The sequence below is a fragment of the Periplaneta americana genome, chromosome 10, assembly GCF_040183065.1.
Source record: "Periplaneta americana isolate PAMFEO1 chromosome 10, P.americana_PAMFEO1_priV1, whole genome shotgun sequence".
Taxonomy (NCBI): domain Eukaryota; kingdom Metazoa; phylum Arthropoda; class Insecta; order Blattodea; family Blattidae; genus Periplaneta; species Periplaneta americana.
Genome location: NC_091126.1, coordinates 175,102,201 through 175,124,005, shown reverse-complemented (window position 1 = coordinate 175,124,005; position 21,805 = coordinate 175,102,201). Strand labels below are relative to the sequence as shown.

Here is a 21,805-nt window from a genome sequence, read left to right as displayed (position 1 = left end):
TATAACATAACGATATGAATAATAATTATTATTGTATCTCCAATGGGGGTTAGCCCTATTTTACATATGTATGTTAGGGCTATAGTTTTATAAACAAAAAAGATAAGAATAAAGAGAAATGGAAAATAAAATTAAATTAGCTTACGCGATGTAAACAAAACATAAACAATCCGTAAATTAGGCATTGCGATTGCAAAACAAATATCAGGTATCAATTTGAAACATACAAAAACATTAACAACACACATACGTAACACTTCTATAACACAAATATGCAGCTTTCCGTACCATACATCATAAATTAATACACAATAGTCACACAAACACAATCAAACTATAATTACGACATTGCGACGACATCAAGCATCCCATAACTGACTCACATACATAACAAATCAAGCATCCGTTACAACACATACACTTCAACATAGTAACCACACTTTTAAAAGTTACAAATTTGGCTCCAAGAAGAATAAATAGGACACTGTTACTAATTACTATTCTTCTACAATTTCTTAAATACATCTGTAATAAATCTGTGAAATTCCGATATGAATAATATTCACGTTTTTTATATTGTTATCGTTCTTTAGCGATTTAAATAATATTCAAGTTATCATTTATATTCTGTTTTCCTTCATTAGTATTATAAAACAATATTCAAGTTATTTATATTGTTATTGTTCTTTCGCAATATATTAATTAAACAAACCGATATTTATCATTTATATTCTGTTATCTTTCTTTAGTGATACTGTATAAATAATATTCAAGTTATTTATATTGTAATCGTTCTTTAGCGATATAAATAACATAAATTTAATATTAGGTTTGGAAAAATCCAGTTGCATAATACTGGTATTAGTTTTTCTTTTTGTATTATTACATTATACTATCTTGAACCACAATAAAATGAAAAGGAGTAACGAGGAATTGAACCTGAGACGTTGACATCTAAATTCCGACGTTTGTCCGCTGAGCTACGACAGCAAAAGTGTGGAAACATTTTCGGAAAAATTGGCCCAATCACACTCTAAGATTTTCTGATGATTCGTAGAAGCTAGTCCAGGATGCGGGGGGCAAAGACTAATTGAGATTTCCCGGTCTGTGACCGGGTCAAACATCCTGAGAGAATTAATATTTAACCCTTGCCGTGACTTTCGGTGAAGTCCGGAGGGCCCAATTAGTCAAATCCACTCTCCTCATCTCCACGCTATGGCCCCCTGGAATTTAATAAGATGCGAAAGAGATAGTGGTGTGCGAAAAGCAACGGGATGTTACCGCATTTAGGCCTATCCTTCCCAAGAAAACTGCAAACATGAACAAAGGAAGCTTTTAATAGAAGAAGAAGGATCTTCTGCGGACCTCTGGAAAAAGAACTAAGGAAGAGACTAGTGAAGTGCTTTGTGTGGAGTGTGGCATTGTATGGGGAAAGAACATGGACATTACGACGAAATGAAGAGAAACGAATTGAAGCATTTGAAATGTGGATGTGGAGAAGAACGGTGCGTGTGAAGTGGACAGATAGAATAAGAAATAAAAGTGTGTTTGAAAAAGTGAGTGAAGAAAGAATGATGCTGAAACTGATTAGAAAGAGAAAAAAGAATTGGTTGAGTCTCTGGTTGAAAAGAATAATAGACGACATTAGGATATGTGGATCATATGCGGAGACTAAGAGGAAGGCAGAAAATAGGAAAGATTGGAGATTGCTGTGTTTGCAATGAAAGACCTGCCCATGGACAGAACATTTATGTGTGTATGTTCAGAATGCCTGGAATATCGTGTCTAAGAACAGTCGCTATTTGCAAAGACTAGTCGATTCCATGCCCACTCGACTGCAAGATGATCGAGATAAGAGGAAGATAGACTAAATATTGAATTGTGACTTTTTGTTTTGTTTTTTGAACGCTTAATTGTTTGAATGTTTTAAGGCCGACGCCAGTAAATTTGTTATGTTTATGCCACGAAAGATATTTTATTGAGAATAAAATCTTTTTTCTTTCCATTTGCAGCCACAATATCATAATGATAATGATAAAGTCATGGCATAATATATTAATGAACCTGATGTTAATTACTAAAATAATCATAAAAGAGAAAGGAGCCATAATGTCTAGTTTGTCTCTCTCAAAAACAGAACAAAAAAGGACAAAAAGCACGAGGTTGTAGTCGAACGCAGGACCTCATGAATAAGAGGCCTGAACGCTACCATTATGCTATCGAATAACACACAGTATACTTCAATTATAACTGTAGATATCAGGCAACGTGGTCCAACAACATGTAACATCGCCTGTCTCCGAATTGTAGCGAAGATACCCGAAGGGCACTTTGTTTCAGCAGAGCGGCCACTTTTTCTTTTGACAGCTGTACATAAATCATATACTTTGAGCTGTGAATCAAGAGCTCACGAGATGCCTAACAATTCGTTAGTCTTAGTAAACAAAAGAAGGCCCGTTCAGTTCTGGTTGAACAAAGAATGTAAGAAGACATATTCCATATCCACTGTCCGTAGTAAATTTCGTGCAGTGACTCCCGAAAAGACAACTTTATTTGAGAAAAAAAAAGCAATTAGAAATGTGGCGACAAATAAGTACAAGTAAAAAAAGATACTTTGACGGAAAGTTATTTTCGCTCTTTGTGTAGACTAAAAGAGCGAAACAGAACGTGCGCGACTAAGAGTGAAGGGTCCACACCTGTGGAGTAACGGTCAGCGCGTCTGGCCGCGAAACCAGGTGGCCCGGGTTCGAATCTCGGTCGGGGCAAGTTACCTGGTTGAGGTTTTTTCCGGGGTTTTCCCTCAACCCAATACGAGCAAATGTGGGTAACTTTCGATGCTGGACCCCGGACTCATTTCATCGCCATTATCACCTTCATCTCATTCAGACGCTAAATAACCTAGATGTTGATACAGCGTCGTAAAATAACCCAATAAAAAAGACTGAAGGTCTTAGGAGAAGGACAGTGTGATGACCTTACCAAGGTCTATCGAACTTGGATATTAACCTTTAAAAAAAAGAATATAAAATTAGAAGTTTGATAATAACCAAAGCTCGGAACTTGGGGACTTGTGTCTTTGAAAGTGGCTAAGCGACCGGACTTCAATTCAACAAACTCCCGCTTCCAGCACAGAGGTACTGTCAGGTCTGCTATGAAGGTGGTTCCTGGCTGGAACAACATGTTGATAATATTATGGTAGGTTGAAATACGTAATTTTATAGCATATATATAAATAAACGTGCAAAATATATCAAATTTACAGTTCTGCTCGTACATTTTATTACAGTGTATGACTACATACATTAGAAGATTTTCGAATCCATAACTTCTTTGTCTGTTAGTTAAACATGATTTCAAACGAAAGAAGCTTATTTCCACGTCACATGAAGTGACGGGAGCAAACTTATATTTTTATTTTATTTATTTTAACTAGCTAGCTAGTGAGTACAAATTAAATTTATAAAATAAAAATGTTTCTAGCCACTACCGTAAGAGCCAGGTTCATGTACGGTGTGGTCTTAGTGAATAATATAACATAAAATTTACAAGGACAGTTTACTAAATGCAGTAACTTAATTCGAACCAATAAATACAACACAAGAGAAAGAATAAAGGTGAAAGAGAAAATGAGAAAATACACATTTAATATAAATTGACAATCCGACAGAAGCCAGTGATATTCAATAAAAACATGAATATAGTCGACAGAAATAAAAGGTAAAAAAAAATATATTTGTTAATATTAAGGCCTATATATCATGGATAATTTTACAAATTTCTTTTTTAAAAGCTTCAATTTTAAAAAAATTTCAAATTTGGAAAGTGGTTTGTAATTTTATTATAAAGTCTTGCGCCGAAATAAAATACTGAATGTTTTCACTGTCACTGTTTTCTGTTCGATTTTCAGCAGTTTCTAGCTGATTTCGTATCTGAGAAAGATAAGCATCCTAAATTTTTCTCGAAAATAGTTTTCAATTTCTGTGTCACTACTAGGGAAGGTTCCACTATGAGTTGATCCATGGCTACGGACAAATTTTCCACCGATTTAAGGGACTGCAATGTATTTCAATGAATGCCCGTTCCCAGTCTCTAGTTTATGTGTGGCACAACTTACAAAATATAAACTCTCCACTCGAAGAAAATAATGTATCTCCTCAGAATTCCTCCACGAAATTCTGTACTTAAAATTTAAGAAATATATTTTCAAACGTATATAATACCCATTCGAATAATACGTATTTTCTAATTCCTCAAATAGACCGTTTACCTCTAATTATCTGAATGTCATTGGCTTCGACACGACAGGGTTTCCTCGTCCCTCTTCCTCTCATTCGATGTGACCACTTTCTTACTACACACGACTGTCCCTGAGCAGTTGCAGCGTGAGCTTTGTGTACGTTGTACCTGTAACCTTACTCATGCACACGACACACAAGTCCCCAAGTTCCGAGCTTTGATAATAACAAAGTTCGTTTTCCGTTCGTTCACAAGAGACAAGAAACAAGTGTTGTCAAGAAATCCCATCGACATTAAATAACGTAGTACTTGATACAGTATCGTTAAATGCATTCTCAACATACATGTTCCAAAAACAAATACCAAATTTAAAGTGAATTTTTCAATATTCTGTTCTATATAATTTCAATAGACTATTTAAGCTTTTAAAGTCGGAATTTCATTTCTGCTCTCAGAATAGCAATTCGAATACCAATCAGAAAGAATCATCTGCCATTCGCAGAAAACAATTTCACAAGAAAGAATTATTTAAGTATGGTAATAGTATATTAACATTTGTTTCGCTACATTTTCAACTATTTTATGGACTATACGTTTTTGTTACATCTGAAACGAATTTTCCGTTAGAATCGCGGGCTTTGTCTTTATTTTTACTTCAATTTTTATTGTACCTGAGTTTTTTAATGTACTTCACTCCCACCCCTTCTACTACTAAACTTCCACCCAAGGCCGCATATGCAGTCAAAGTCGTCTTACGATCACAGTATACAGTATTGAGTAAGTATAGTGCGTTCCAAAAATATAGTCGTATTTTCCAGTGAATAAAGTGCATTCATTATTGAATCATATTTTCGCGTACTGTATCCGTTTGGTTACGTCGCTTCCCGGTTTCCACCACATGTTTCTGCTGGTTCCTCTGTAAATGCTAGTGGCTGGCTGTCAGCTCTTTTCTGAAAACATTTGCTGTCAGGAATTGGATGTCTACGTAATATTATACAACTGCTTAAAATAATTTAAATAAAAGGGCCTTGTTAAGTAACTGTCACGTGATTTCCCCCTTTTCTACGACCCTGCGACATAACTACTTGGACGGACATTAGACAGCAATCTGAGTAAGTTTATCTGTGCGAATCGGGCAGAAGTGAAGTGATTAGAATACGTGAGTAAGCTACTCTGTTTATAGGGTAGGTACAGAATTATTATTTCAAGAGGCACAGGATTATGCCCCCCAGGTCGACTGATGCTTTGCATTATTTCTTTTGGGGTTACTGTAAAAAAGTTGTGTTTGTTAAACATCCTACAACAATAGAAGAATTAAAGAATTATATTCCAGAAACAATACATTTAATTTCAGGAGATATGCTTAAAAATGTTTTCGATAATATGCACACAAAAGAACTGAAGCCCGTATAGAAATGAACGGCCATCATTTTCAACACTTTGTTTAAATATCGAGATTCTGATAATTTTTCAATTTAAATGCACTCTCCATATTGTATGTTAATGTGCTGTAGACAGTATATTATATATTACATAATGAATACGTTCGTCTGAATGGTTCAGTTAGTGAGTAAGAATAGTTATGGTTAATACTGTGCTCTATTTTGAGTAGGCTAAATAAAAACCTAACGAAAATTATCAAACTGTAAATCGTAGCTAATAGTTCCTAGTTTAGATAAATGGATGCACAACTTTACTTCCCTCCTAGCCTAATAAAGTTATTTGTTTGTATTTTACACTAGTATCATCAAACTCCGGTCGTGGAAGGGGGTAAAATAGTGTTTGCGGTTCTCAACCGTTAATCCAAAAGTATAGCCAGGTTAATATTAGAAATGTTAGTGAAAACAAAATGATAGTGACCTCACTGCTCACGAACGAACGACATATTATTGCTACATAGGCTCTACGTATTAACCTTTGTACCCTGTTTGGGGTCTTTTCTGACCCCAATGTGTTGAAATGTGTATGGATTTCTTGAGCATCTGTTGACGCAGAAAGGTTTTTCTTGAAGTATAATTTTTGTTAGTGACTTTAGGCGCAGAATGTAAGAAAATAATATTTTGACTTCTGCTATGCTTTCATTCCACAAATAAAAACAGCAGATGTTACATAATGCAAATAATGTTTCTTTTTCTCAGTGTTATAAAGTTGTGTTTAATTTTAATACTGTATGTAGAATAAATTCATGTATGAAACCTTTTTTTATCATTTTGATGTCTAGTATGTAATATAGGGTTCGTTTTCACTTAAATATCCCTTTCCAATTTATACGAAATTATTACGATTGTCTTAGAACTAGTTAGGGATAAAACACGAAACATTTCAATTTATCTTTTTTTTTTTCGAAATTAATGCGAAATTCTGTGGCCTCTAGCCCACGATGTAAGTTACTCGTCGACTGCAACACAAAGCAAGTAAACAGCTAACGACTGCGGTGACTACGTCTTAGGAACAAGTAAAGGCTGGTTCACAATAAACCGGGAACGAAAAGGACAAAGAGAACGAGAACGGAAATAATGTTAAAATAAATGTATTTAAATATGAGCATTCACAATAGTTAATTGTGAATGTTCACATTTAAATACATTTATTTTACCATTATTTCCGTTCTCGTTCTCGTTGTCGTTTCCGTTCCCGGTTTATTGTGAACCAGCCTTAAGGCAAAGTAGTTTAACGGGGCACTACCCATGCCGCCTTCGATTGTACACAGTAGCCTGAGGGACTCTAGAACACACGTAACCTGATATCATCTGCATCTATCCCATCGGGCACTAAGTTTCGCTGCCTGGTCATTAGTCACGAAGTTACGATATCAGAATGGATCACCCTGTAAACGTTCCATCGTTCCATCGCCTTTTGCATCCTGATCCCCATATATCGATCTAATTTTAGAGACTATTTACATAAAAATAATCTCTCATAACAGGATTTACGATATTTGATCCCGAACACTGTTTGGTCATCAAAGAGTATTGAAGATAAGATTTCACCACATCAGCTCTCAAGGCGTCAACGACGTGCAGCGGTCACCTAGTAACACCTAAACTAGTTAATCCTAGAGGTCAAGGACGGGGATCCATACGAGCGTATTAACCCGGAATCGAAATTTATCGGATTATGACAGTCGATAAGACTAGGAAACCAGGAGCTACGCTCCAGATAGCGCCGTGCGTAGGGACAGTGGAGTGGAACCGATGCCGATGTCACTGCCACTTATTCTGTTCATCGACAGAAGACATTGAACTACTGAAGGTCAAGTCCCATTTGGTAAATGAATTCTCTGTCTCTGTCGCTCACCAGACTGACCCCAATCCTTAATATTCTGGCCACTGTACTGGAATAAGGAAAGCCCTAATACTGTAAGTGGAAATATTTTTCTTTTCTTTACATTCCAGATCAGGAAGGTGAAGGGCACCCCGTTCCGCCCCAGGTCATGTGAGTGAAGGGGGAGGGGACACCGGTACGTCACTAAGCACACACTTACCAGCTGTAGACCCGTCAGTGTGCGAGGTCGTGGAGTTGCGTCTCGGGAGGCACAAGGGAAGTCCGAGAGCTTGCAGAGCCTCGAGTAAACATTTGAAGGTGCTGTGAGTGTTGTGACTGTTGAAGTGGCGATTGTAATCAACCGTCGTTGTCTCGTGTTTAAAGGAATATTTGTTACGTATTTCAGAATTAGATAAGATCTATAGTGTCTGAGGCTTCTGTAACTTCTACAGTTTGAAGGACTCTGTATCATATACCAAGGATTACAGCGTGATGTTGAGGTAGGTTCAATATTCTTTAAAATAAGTTTATCCTATATCTTTGTACTGTTCGGAAGTTGCATGTATAATATCTCATTAAGATATCTAAGAAAGCAGTAACCAATACAATACTTTAGTAATATACTTCCTTACAGTTCTATTTATTAAGATATTAAATAGACACAATCTCATGTTGATGAATGTCAAATATAATTCGAAATTCGAATGGAGCAAAAACAGATATCAGTTCAGCATGAACGAAGTTACTTTGACTCTCCAGTAACTTTACGCACAGCTCTCGGTGTTAACCATGTGTCAAATTATTCATTTTATTTCATGTTTTTATTTTATTGTTACGTGTCAACACGGCATATTGATAACCCTAGAAGGAATGATTGTTGATTGCGACTGCTGAAGAACTGCCTTCACTCATACAGCCATATTTTGTGCATTTTGTGAAAACTTATTTCGAGAATAAATTGAAAAGTTTTGCCAAACACATGACACAAAATTTCAACCGCGTGTTCGATTAGCAGCTGATCTGAAAAAGGTTAGTTACAGAGTAGGATTAACACAAAATTACATTTTCTATTAAGTAGGGAACAAAGCAAAATTACAGATAGGAATTATACGAGGACTTAGGCTCACTTTTTCCAAAACAAGTTTAACTTTGTTTAAATTAAACGAGTTAAACTTTGATCCATGGTTTAAACTGAGCTACATTTTATCAACAGTCTTTTAGAGTAGGTTTAGTCTAAACCACGTCATCTGAAAGTACGTCAGTTTTGGCTATCCTTCTTGATTATTTATAGATACAAATATAGAGCAATTTAACAGTATTTTGTCCACACCTGTGGAGTAACGGTCAGCGCGTCTGGCGTCTGGCTGCGAAACCAGGTGGCCCGGGTTCGAATCCTGGTCGGGGCAAGTTACCTGGTTGAGGTTTTTTCCGGGGTTTTCCCTCAACCCAATACGAGCAAATGCTGGGTAACTTTCGGTGCTGGACCCCGGACTCATTTCACCGGCATTATCACCTTCATATCATTCAGACGCTAAATAACCTAGATGTTGATACAGCGTCGTAAAATAACCCAATAAAATAAAAATAAAAACAGTATTTTTATAAAATAGCCGATTTTTTTTCATTCATTCATACAAAGTGGAGTTATTATATATTGTTTATAATTGATGTGTAATATAAGTTGTAATTAAAATATAATAATTATTTTTGCAAATTTTAATAACTGAAAAAGGATTATTTTGATTTAGTTTCCAATTTAAATTGCACTATAATGCGAGATAAGTTAATAAAATATACACATTAACCAACAGGTTTACTACTCCTGCTGGTGGAAGAAATGAAAAGCATTATTAAAGGCAAAAAAACAGGTCATGCGTCTATTAAAGATGAAGAAGTAATTTTTAAGAAAGTGGGAGGAAAGTTCAATGAGATGCGTGGCGTAATTACAGACTGGAAGGCTTTTCTTTTTATAATTCATTATTCACTGACATTTTGGTTCCTAATTGAATAATGATTTGGACACTATTATAAAACTATTCATTTTCTGTTTCTTTTATCCTTACTGATTTCCCTAACAAACAATTGAAATATTCATATATTAGCTGATTTATTCTGTAATGATCCTTCACCTCTTCCTGGTGAAGTGATTTCAGAAGTTAAACTTCTTGGCATTACATTAGACTCAAAGCTTTCTTTGGCTGGTCACATTGCGTCTGTGTGCAAAAGGTTATCCCGTATGTTTTATCTCCTATGTAAATTAAAAGCTCTTGTATCTAGTAGATATTTGAATCGAGACTATTACGCATTTTTCCATAGTGTATTTCATTATGACAGATGTCGGCAACCTACGGCCCACAATGCACTTCTATACGGCCCACTGGTGAAAGGCAAAAAGATATAAAAAGTATAGGCCTATAAATAAAATAATAGATTTTAAAAAAACTTAACTTACATTTTCTTTCCACCTCGAAATAAATTATTATTTTGGGAAACTTAACAGCTTCTCTTACAATTGATTAGTAGGAGATGCACACTCCCTCTCTCTCATATACTGTATTAAAATGAGGCTAACTCGATAAATGGCTCATTAACTACCTCCTGCATTATATAGGGCTTTCATTTCAAAACTTCCCAATCTAAATAATAATTAGCTATTTAAATTGAATTAAATTTAACAAAAAAAAAAAACACGTGTATTTAGATATTGAGGGGGAAGTCTGAAACCAAGCTCAATTGCAGTTTTAGATTTCACCCTGCACACCCCAGCCACCCCCACTTTGAAATTTAAAATAGCACCCCTATATTTTTATATTTAAATATGAAAGAGCATTCAATTGTTTATAGCCTACACCTCATTAATTTATTTAACATCTTTAGTTTTATATCGCCTGGCAACCTCGATTTTTGTTACTGTTGATTAGAGCTGAAGCTACAAATATCAATGAATATTTATTGTAATAGTTGTCTTCGTGTTTTAAATTATAGTAAAATGGTGTATACCTCTTCAAGAGAGAACAGAAATCATATTTATTTATGGAGCTGAAAACCGTTGTGCTCGTAGAACTACCATAGCTTTCAACGAAAGGCATTCTGAGAAAAACGTGAGTCACCGATATATCATAGATCTGATATGGAATTTTGAAGAAACTGGTTCTGTGTGCAATAAAGCAAATGGCCAACCTAGAAAACTCGATGAAGCTTTGCAGATTGAAATACTATGTCATTTCTTTAGAACTCATCACCTCCATTTCAAAAGTAGCTGGTGTAACAAACATTTCGGTTGGTTCCATACATAAAGTGCTGAAAATGAACAAATTTTCCCCTGAAAAGTACAAGGTCACCGACAGCTCAGCGAAGACGATTTTGATAGAAGAGTAGAATTTTGTGAACACATGTCTCAGTGAATTGAAGGTGATCCAAATTTGACTTAAAATATTTTCTTTAGTGATGAAGCGACTTTTTTCTTAAAAGGGTTTGTCAACAAACACAATTGTAGGCACTGGAACATTGAAAATCCTCATGTGTTTCGTGAAGATAATACCCAGTTTCCTTAGAAGATCAATGTGTGGGCTGGAATTTTTGGGGCTGATATTGTTGGGCCGATTTTCATTGAAGAAGAACTTACTGGAGAATTGTATCTGAACATATTAGAAAATGTAATTGATCCACTTATCACACTGTCGCTAGAGAACTATATGAATGAAGGACACCTGGTGTTGGACGAACAAAATTTCTATTTCCCACAGGATGAAGCTCTCCTACACTCTGCAGTACCTGTGCAACAATGGCTGGATAGAAGATTTCCTGGAAAATGGATTGGTAGAAGAGGTGCTGTATAATGGACGGCGGGATCTCCAGACCTGACGCCGCTTGACTTCTTCCTATGGGGTCATTTGAAATCAGTTGTTTATACTCCTCCGCCTGAGAATATTCAAGAACTGAAAAGTAGAACAACACAAGAATCATGTAACCGGATTGATAAGGAAACAACCAAAACGTTCGCGAGGAGTTCCAAAATAGACTGTATTACTGTTTAACCAACAATGGAACACATTTTGAAGAATTGTTTCTTGTCAGGTTTCCAGGCAAAAGTTGTGAAATAAATTAATGAGGTGTATAAACAATTGAATGCCGTTTTATATTTAAGTATAAAAATATAGGGGTGCCATTTCAAATTTCAAAGTGTGGGTGGCTGGGGGTGAAATCTAAAATGGAATTAAGCCTGGTTTCAGACTTCCCCTCAATATCTAAATTGACGTGTTTTTTGTTTAAATTGAATTCAATTTAAATAATTAGTTATTTAGATTGGGAAGTTTTGAAATGAAAGCCCTGTAAAACAGACTCACCCGCCCAAGCAAGGGAGTACCACAATTTCGCACAAAAGTTTTGTGAAATATCAGAGTTGTTGCAAAAGGAACACCTTGAACCTTTTCAGGATATTGATACATATTCCAAGGATATTCGCTTATTTCAGAACCCTTTCGCCATTGAAATAGAGGCACTATCTAAAATGTACCAATTTGAACACATTGTCATGCAGACTAATGACGAACTGAAAGAAATATCCCATTCAAATACCAGGGTACAATTTTAAATGTCTCTCAGTTACACAGTTTCCTTATTTATTCACTTACTTACTAACAAATGGCTTTTAAGGAACCCACAGGTTCATTGCCCCCCTCACATAAGCCCGCCATCGGTCCCTATCCTGTGCAATATTAATCCAGTCTCTATCATCCAGGACGATCATCCAACCAGAATGCAGGTATCGTGTGGTTAGCACGATGATCCCCCCCAGCCTTTATAGTTGGCTTTCGTAACCGGATTTCGCTACCTATCGTAGCTCCCCAAGTGCATCACGATGTTGGGTGGGTACCGGTTCCATACACTTGCCGAAATTTCATGAGTAAATTTCTTCCTCCACGAGGACTCGAACCAGCGCGCATTCCATAACGCGGGTCCTAGGCAAAATGCCTTAGACCACGACGCCACGGCGCGGGACTTATACCCTCTATGGGCGCTATTCATAGACATTTCGCTAGGCCCCGCTACGAGCGTGCTAAACAGAATTCATATCATATCGCTGACACTGGTTTATGAATACGAAAAACGTTAGTTCGCTGATTATCCACCGAAACCCCGCGCTAAGAGTGTCTATGAATACGGCCCTTAGGGACTGAAAGAGAACGAAGGGAAATTCTTAAACTACTTTAGACTAAGTACTTCTTCATTTTGGATCGTTTGGCTCCTCGTCTCCAGAATCAGAACAGAAGCAAGCACCTAAGCTCCCAAAAAGCGCTACTACTGCTTAAAACAGTGCCAAATCACAACTGGAGACGAGTGAGCAACTGGTCTGCGCACTGATATCGAGGGGAAGGCCATCAACATGCCATCAGTGAGTACAAACTGGCCATAACATCAACATTAAATCTCGTACAGTACAGTATATCACCCGCCCTAACATGGGCAGTGGTAATAAATGATGGCCAAATGAGTTCGGGTCCAACGGCGAAAGCTACTCAGTAATTCCGCTTCAATTGGTTGAGGGAAAGACTCGGAAAACATCATCCCAGGTAACTTGTCCCAACCAGCATTTGAAGCCTGACAATCGAATTCTAACTATTTTTCCACAACAGTGAACTAAGTTTAATTAATTAGATACAGGTGCTAGATTGGGACTAGCACACCCTATAAAAATTAGCTGAGAAATATCACTATGGGCCGCTCGTGAACCGAGGAATTTAGGACCAGGACTAGCAACAATGATCTGGGTGAGTTCATAGAGCCACCATACCGAATTGTTTGAACGGCTACAGGTACAGTCTTTAGTCTGCCGATGTTGATTTAATTTTGTCGAAAATATGAACAGAATATTTTCCCCCTTTCTTTCGACACAAAACAGTGTTTTCGGCCAATTCAGTGTTCTCCTTACCGGACAGACGACAGGTTTGTTGCGAAAAGTCGCTGATTTTATTTTTATTGGGTTATTTTACGACGCTGTATCAACATCTAGGTTATTTAGCGTCTGAATGAAATGAAGGTGATAATGCCGGTGAAATGAGTCCGGGGTCCAGCACCGAAAGTTACCCAGCATTTGCTCGTATTGGATTGAGGGAAAAGCCCGGAAAAAACCTCAACCAGGTAACTTGCCCCGACCGGGATTCGAACCCGGACCACCTGGTTTCGCGGCCAGACGCGCTGACCGTTACTTCACAGGTGTGGACTAAGTGGTTGATAATTAAGGCCGTGACAATCCCGATTTCCGCTCAGATCTCTGATTTTTTATTGAAATATCTATAGTGACACTTGTGGCGGACAAGGTCGCAGTTGGGGGTTTTCTCGGGGTTCTCCCGATTTCCTCATATTAGGCATGTACATCATTCCGTCACGATTTCTCCATTTCGTCACCATTCCATAATAGCATCCCCGACCGTCGGGTGGCGACGCACGGAGGGGGCTGACCTGGGGACGAGGGAGGCTGCCTTCTCGACACCTGGGTACGCAGCGACACCTCACCAGAAGTGTTTCTGCGACTGAAGTTATGCATTCAACAAGACGGTCGGCATAAGGAAACACATAATTTAGAGGTCAAGTGTAAATTTTGGATACCAATAACGACTAAACCGGTGAAATCTGATTACTGGAATGAATCTGTGGGAAAATTTTGGTAGTGTCTGATATATCACAAGACTCCCTTCTCGTTTAAAAAAAAAAAACATTGACGTCAATTCAAAATGGCGGATTTCAAGATAGCGACCACAGTTTAGTATATACAGTTGCGAAACTCAATACGTACTAAATATGCAAACATAGACAGTTGAAATATGCATCCATAGATAGTTGCTAGCCACCAGGATCGCTACTATCGCCTCATCGCAGACGATAAAATGTATTGTACTTTTGATACCATGTTCTTTTGAAAAATTAACACCTTCCTTCCACTATTGAAATACGAAATACATAAGGTTTATATATTATTTTCATAAAGTATATTTCATATTTTATAAACTCACCTTCCTGGATCTTTCGGAAGGATAACTGTGACCTTTTTTTCTTAGAATTTATAGTGCAACAAATGTTTACTTGTCCCATATTATTACTCAAATTATTGTATTTTAGCCATTTACAGTTATTACAACCGATAACGAACATTTCACAGTTTACACAACTTTTCACAACAATGCGAAATACGGCACAGTCAATGCTTTTTCGATCTAGACCAGGCCGTAATATATGTTCGGGTTTTCTATTTCAGTGTATGGAGCTCAGTGAAATATTGTAATATAACTTTATTGCGTATCATAGCTAAGTTTTATTTAGTGTAATGTGTCCATAAGTTCCCTTTACTTCTTGTTGCATAATATGTTGCAGAAATAATTACAAAACTGTGTTATTTTAATGTGAAGAGAATTTACGTGTTAACATAATCTTTTTGCATCAACATTTTAAGTTTAGAATGGAAGCTATTTTGAGGTTTAATAAGAAAGAATTTATATTGTGATTTTAATATAGCACATCTACCTTCCTTGATAAAGACAGAAAATTTTTCATACCACTCTTATGAAATTAGTGTACGTACGATTGTTATTCGTCTCTTAGGTAGTAGATAAATACAATAATTCAATACTCAATTGTAGTATTAAAATACAGACAAATTGAATGTGCGGAGTATCATACATGACATTATGCTTAATTATAATGTATAATTGCGAATTTAGGAATATAAGATATAGTAAACATAACCTATAATATTTCCAGAGCATTGGAGACCACTAAAATTAGACAGAAAGGGGCAACTGGGACAGTAAGCATAACCAATAATTTCAACATATCTAAATATCCGTGCGGTGCAACTGAAAATTATTGAATCGTGCATAAATGAATGTACAATAATTTCGCAATATTTAATCGAAATAAAGGCAGGTAGGTCTATTACACATACGAACAACGTAATTTTCACCAAAAATAATATTACTCCTTAACTCGCAAGGAATTATGTCTGAAGTGTCGCCTAATCATTGTTTTAAATTTTATTAATGCAATTACACTACATTTTAGAGAAATATATGTTACTTTTTATGCATTCCAATTAATTTATATGGTTGAAACGCCGCCCTTCGTGATCGGGTTAAGCGAGTCACATGGTCTGCCTTACGGCCTGTATTAGATCACGATGGCAGTGACACAGTCTATTGTCCTTAGTACACACAGCGCTCGAAGCGGCTAGAAACTATCGCGAGAAATGCAAAAAAAATCACCCCAAGCTTCGCGACTGTATATACTAGACTGTGATAGCGACCATGCTTTTGTAATACCCGAAAACGTGGGCCTCTATATCCAATTCACATTGGTGTATTCAAATGTTTAATTTTTCTTTCAACTTTTGAATTGATAGGCGCTGTATTGTGACTATTGGTCCACTCTGTACTTCATCTTCCACATATTATGAGACACGCTCTTTAACGGCATCAGAGTTGCCAATTCTGGATCAGAATCTTATGAGAAAGTATGTCATTTCTCTCGCTAGCGTAACAAAACTTCGGCGAATGAAAGAAGATTACGTCTAAGTTGTGGAGTGAGAAAGTAGTACCTACTATAATTTTGGTCCTTATTACTCAGTAATAGAGGTGAAAGTGAAGCTTAGTTAAAATTATAAACATTATTTAATGATGCGTATGGTGGAACTGAAATCGTATTTCGACTCATAATTGAAATATTTCTGAAGTAAAAACAACTAAAAAAACTTATTTTCGTTCATTTATATAAATGAAGAATTTTTTCAGAGAAATAGCCAAATTGCGAGAAAATTCACTAGAAATTTGCTGTCATAATCACTTACAACTTGGATTAAATCTACATATCTGGTAGTTCTTGGTGCATCTTTGAGTCACTTTTCGCGTTTATCGCTAATAACACAAGAGAGAATAACACAAGAGAGAGAGAGAGAGAGAGAGAGAGAGAGAGAGACGAATACGAATATGAATATGAATATTTATTGTCAACAGCTGTCACATCTATCTACATGTGCTGATGTCCCTCACATTTCTGTATATGGTGCCATCACCACATTTATTTACATTTAAATTACTATCATTTTAACACTTCATTTGTACAGGGACATCATTTTATTTTTACTTCAATTTTTATTGTACCTGAATTTTTTAATGTACTTCACTCCAACCCCTTCTACTAATGAAGTTCAACCGCCCTCACACAGATCCAAGACCGCATATGCAGTCATATAGCCTTACGGCCATAGTGAACAGTACGTTCCAAAAATATGTTCGCGTTTTCCGTGACGAAAGAGCTTTCATTATTGGATAATTTTCGCACAGGTACTGTCGTCCATTTGCCTACGTCGTATTCCGGTTTCCTCCACCTGCTTCTATTCGCCTCTCTGTAAAGGCTAGTGGCTGGCTGTCTTAGCTCTTTTCTGAGAACATTAATTTCTGTTAGGAATTGGACGTCTGCGTTATATTATAAAACTGTCTAAAATAACTTAACTAAAAGGGCCTCGTTAAGTAATTAACTGTCACGTGATTTTCCCACTTTCTACGACCCTGCGACATAATCACTTGAACGGACAGTTGATAGCATGTCTGAGTAATTTTATCTTTTCGGATCGGGCAGAAGTGAAGATTGAATTTACAGTACGTAAGGTACTCTTTTACAGAGTAGGTACAGAATTATTTCAACATGAGTTACTGATACGAAGTACGAACCTGGTAATTGGAATTACGTACAATAGTCTATAGTGCGATAATATGCACATTAGAACTGAAGCCTGTATCGAAATGAACGGCCACCATTTTAAAAAATGTGTTTAAATATCCATATTATGATTATTTTTCAATTTAACTTCATTCTCTATATTGTACGCTACTGTGCTGTAGACAGTATAATATACACTGCATAATGAATACGTCCGCATGGACAGCTCAGTTCGTGAGTAAAAACACTCATTGTTAATACTGTACTGTATTTTGATTAAACAAAAACCTAATGAAAATTATCAAACTCAAAAGCGCGATATTTCCTAGTTTACGTAAATGGATGAACTACTTTTCTTCCCTCCTATACCTAGTAAAGTGATTTGTATTTTACTCCAGTATCATCGAACTCCAGTCGTGGAAGGGGGTAGCAAACGGTGTTTCCGGTTCTCCTGTTGATATCCAGGTTAATATTAGAAATGTTAGTAAAAAAAATTGATGTCCCTGTATTTCTCCTATTACATTTATATCCTCTCCCCTTATAGTTTCTCAACTTTAACCCCTACTACCATCTCATATTCTATATTTATATCCCTTAACCTCTAAACCTTATCTACATTCTATTCTCTAATCTTTGTTCTAATACCTATTCTATAGGCTACTTTCTACTTTTTATAATTTTCATACTACTTTCTATCATTCCTATTCAATATCTATATACTATTTTTTATTGTCACTGTTTCACTTAGCAACTACTTCTATTAAATTCTTCATCCTAAGAGTTTACCTATTTTATTGATATTTTATTCTCCCGTTCATCTTTATATTTCATCACTTATCCATTATCATCCTTTCCTTGCCTACTATTAGCCTATATCGTATCTACTTTAGTTATTTGCATCCATATCCGTCTTACTCCACTAATTTTCTTCTCTCCTTGAAGATGGAGATACATTTAGGCACCATCTACGTGTTGCATCATTATGGAAGGTTAAAAATGTTATGTTTTATTTAAAGACGCTCGCAACTGCAGAGGTTATATCAGCGTCACCGGTGTGCCGAAAATTTTTATCCCGCAGGAGTTCTTTTACATGCCAGTAAATCTACTGACATGAGCCTGTCGCATTTAAGCACACTTAATGCCATCGACTTTGCCGGGATCGAACCCGCAACCGCGGGCATAGAAGGCTAGCGCTATATCAACTGCGCCAACCAGGCAGACTTAAGGAAGGTGTATAACATCGCAAAGAAGTGTAGTATTTGGAATTTTAGAAATTAAATTTTACAAAACTCACTTTTCCATTTTATTTTCTATAAATGTTCGTTTATATTTTACTTATGGGCAGCAATTTGGGTAAAAAGTTCAATTCAAGCCTTGTCTTTATAGCCTATTATTATTTTCTCTGTGATTTAGAGCAATAGTAATTTATTCGTTATTTAACAAACTATTTTTAGACTACAGACACCCTCGTGGTCGATGTTGTCTCAAGCGAGGCTAATGGAGCAGCGATAGGTGCCTAGTCGAGAGGCAATCGAAGTACTACGGCAAAATGTACCCCATAATCATTATAATTATATCTCTTCTGAGGAATTTCACGTCAGTGTAAGATGATTCTTTTAAAGTTACTGGTCACTGTAAAAAGACGTTTGCCGAGCACATTCTAAGGTACGAATATTTTCATTGGTACCAACGTTTTATAGAATGATCAAGTTGTAATCGGTGGTCTAGTGGCTACTATGTTAGCCGCGGTTCGCGTGTTCAAATCCCGGTCGAGGGCGATGAAATTCTGAGCATGGCTTTCTCGGAGAAGGTAGTGCAGCTGTGAGCCCCGTGTCGTAGATCTACGGTACGTAAAAATCTTTGTCCCTTATAGTGTGCTCCGTGCAAAATTCGTCGGCCATTTCTCTTCCATTTTGAGTTTCGACGTTGAATAACCTCTGCATTTGAAATACAGGGACATCATTTTATTTTTACTTCAATTTTTATTGTACCTGCGTTTTTGAATGTACTTCACTCCCACCCCTTCTACTAATGAAGTTCAACCGTCCTCCACACAGATCCAAGACCGCATATACAGTCATAATAGCCTTACGGTCATAGTAAACATTAAAAAAAAAAAAAGGGTAAAGGTATCCCCGTAACATGCCATGAAGGCACTTGGGGGGCATGGAGGTAGAGCCCCATGCTTTCCATGACCTCGGCACTAGAATGAGGTGGTGTGGTCGGCACCACGCTCTGGCCGCCTTTTACCCCCGGGAAAGACCCGGTACTCAATTTTATAGGAGGCTGAGTGAACCTCGGGGCCGTTCTGAAAGTTTGGCAACGAGAAAAAATCCTGTCACCCCGGACCTTCCAGTCCGTAGCCAGCTGCCATACCGACTGAGCTACCCGGCCGCCCATAGTAAACAGTACGTTCCAAAAATATGTTCGCGTTTTCCAGTGACGAAAGAGTTTTCAATATTCAATCATTTTCGCACAGGTACTGTCGTCCATTTGCCTACGTTGCACAGTGGACCAGAATTCAAATCTAGCTGGAAAATATTGAATTTTTTAATGTTTTAAATAACGTTTTCTCGCTATATAGTCTCGAAGTACTAAAACTGGTCTTCACAAATCTGTATGCCATCAATTTATACCGAGCGAAATGCCAACAGGGCAGGCTGCTAAAAGTCGCTAAGTGTAAGAACCCGAGCGCCGAGCGCCAGACGGTTTATGGCGGTAGTGATGTGAGGGTGATCTGTGTGTTGTTGATGTGGAGAAAAGTGTCTTCCTGTGATGGAAGTTTTAACAGAAGGTTCGTACTTCCTATTTCCATTATTCATACTTTAATTGTATACGTGAAATATTGCCAGGGATGCGTTAAACATAGCTTTAAAATATTGCGGAATTATGTCTTTACTTCATTTTAAATTAGAGATATAAAAATGTTGCACCAGGTGTCACCTTAAAATCTACATCAGATTATAAAGCAATCCTTGCAATTTATTACAAAAGTTAAGATTTGCTTGCGTTTTTCTTATATTTGCGTTTTTATTTCAGAGGTAGCTCCCCATATCCAGTCTACTGTGACTCGAGTGGACTTAAACGAGGTATTGACTACTAAAAAGGGTCAACTCAAACTCTCACTCATTTCGTAGTGACAAAATTAGAAATACAACATTGTTCCAAGGATATTATACGGTGTGTCGAAAAAGTTGTGCGCACATTTAGAAGTAATTTAGAAAAACGCTTGAAACAGTGCTCCAGGAAAAAGGACAGGTTTTTGCGTACAGATTGGGAATTGTTAGTGAAATCAATGGACCACAGACATCCTTCTCCCTTCCCTCTACTTTTCCCACATGCCTGGCCGATTACTCCAGACTCTTTCTTCTCTTCATTAATAAATTATTGTCAATATTTTAGTAAAACCTGAAAATTTTAAAAGGTGAATTAAATAGACTGTAAATTCACAGGGCTAACGGCTTCTAAACTGGGTACCTGGTTCAAATAAAGTGCACTGGTACAAAATTTAACATGGAGGCATGAGATAATTACTCTGCTTGCCATTAAAATTTCACTTTAATTTATGTGTCCCCAATTTTAAAAAAAGGACACCAAATTTCCCCAAAGAGTTCTACAATAAATAAAAACTCGCCAAATGTCCAAGGATTTAATTCTATCCGTTTCAGGAGTAGGTAGACCTCAAAAATTGTTTGAAGAAAGTGGCATGAAAACAAGAATTAAACGTGTAGGCTACGATCTCTGAAAGATCACCGTTCTTAAAGTGAATTAGTTCTAGCTACTCAATTGTCTTTGCGGGGTTCAGGGAAAAGAGATGCAACATACATTCTACAACAAATCACCACAAATTACTCCAAAAAGAGCATCAAAGTATACGATAGCCTATAATAAATCTTCAACTTTACCAAGACCATATACACCAGAGAAAGCATTACAATTTTTAATATATAACGTCACCAAACACAATGTGCAGTGTTACCTATAGGTTTGCCCAAGAATCCCAAGAAGTTAGACATTAGAGCATTAGAAAGTGCTGTGAAGATTATTCAAGAAAATTTTCACGAATTCAAACAATGTAGGATATCTTAAATCATCTTCTTGTAACTCCTGATCCTATCATATCAAGTATTTATCCGTTTTAAGAAAATAAGAAGAATTCCTTTCCCGCTGAAGTGTGACAAATGTTGAAGGAACCCCATACTTATAGTACAAGTGAAGACGTGCGTGTGACAAGAGAGAAGGATGATGAAGAGGACGAAGAGCAGCTGCAGCTGGAAGAGGAGGAGGAGGAGGAGGAGGAGGAGGAGGAGGACGATGGCGATGATGCAGACGATGACTCCTCTAGAGAGTATTGGAAACTATAAGTTCACGAAAAGAATAAGTGATATAATTAAGTACCCAGTAGGCTCCATGAAAACAGTTATTCAAACTCGCACTCATAGCTCATTACTACGGATAACAATGCCATACTGGCTTATTATTATTCCATAAGCTCTTAGAAATCATTATTTAGTAAAACAATCATTTAAAATTATATTCCGTACTTATTTAATTTTTTCCCGCTAGATTTGAATTCTGGTCCACTGTGCGTCGT

At 36.9% G+C, this 21,805-nt stretch overlaps 1 protein-coding gene across 2 annotated transcripts in view; it reads left to right on the top strand.

The window, feature by feature from the left end:
- The first annotated feature begins 7,681 nt into the window (after positions 1–7,681).
- The window catches only part of LOC138708173 (uncharacterized), an 87,620-nt gene continuing 73,496 nt past the window's right edge, over positions 7,682–21,805 (top strand). Inside the window, exons 1-2 of one of the 2 annotated variants that reach the window (XM_069838439.1) lie at positions 7,734–7,818; positions 7,907–8,000. In XM_069838439.1, coding sequence (XP_069694540.1) covers positions 7,993–8,000 — 8 coding nt within the window. In that variant the 5' untranslated portion in view covers positions 7,734–7,818; positions 7,907–7,992. Of the gene's footprint in view, positions 8,001–21,805 lie in introns of both variants that reach the window. The other variant, XM_069838438.1, reaches the window with a different exon arrangement.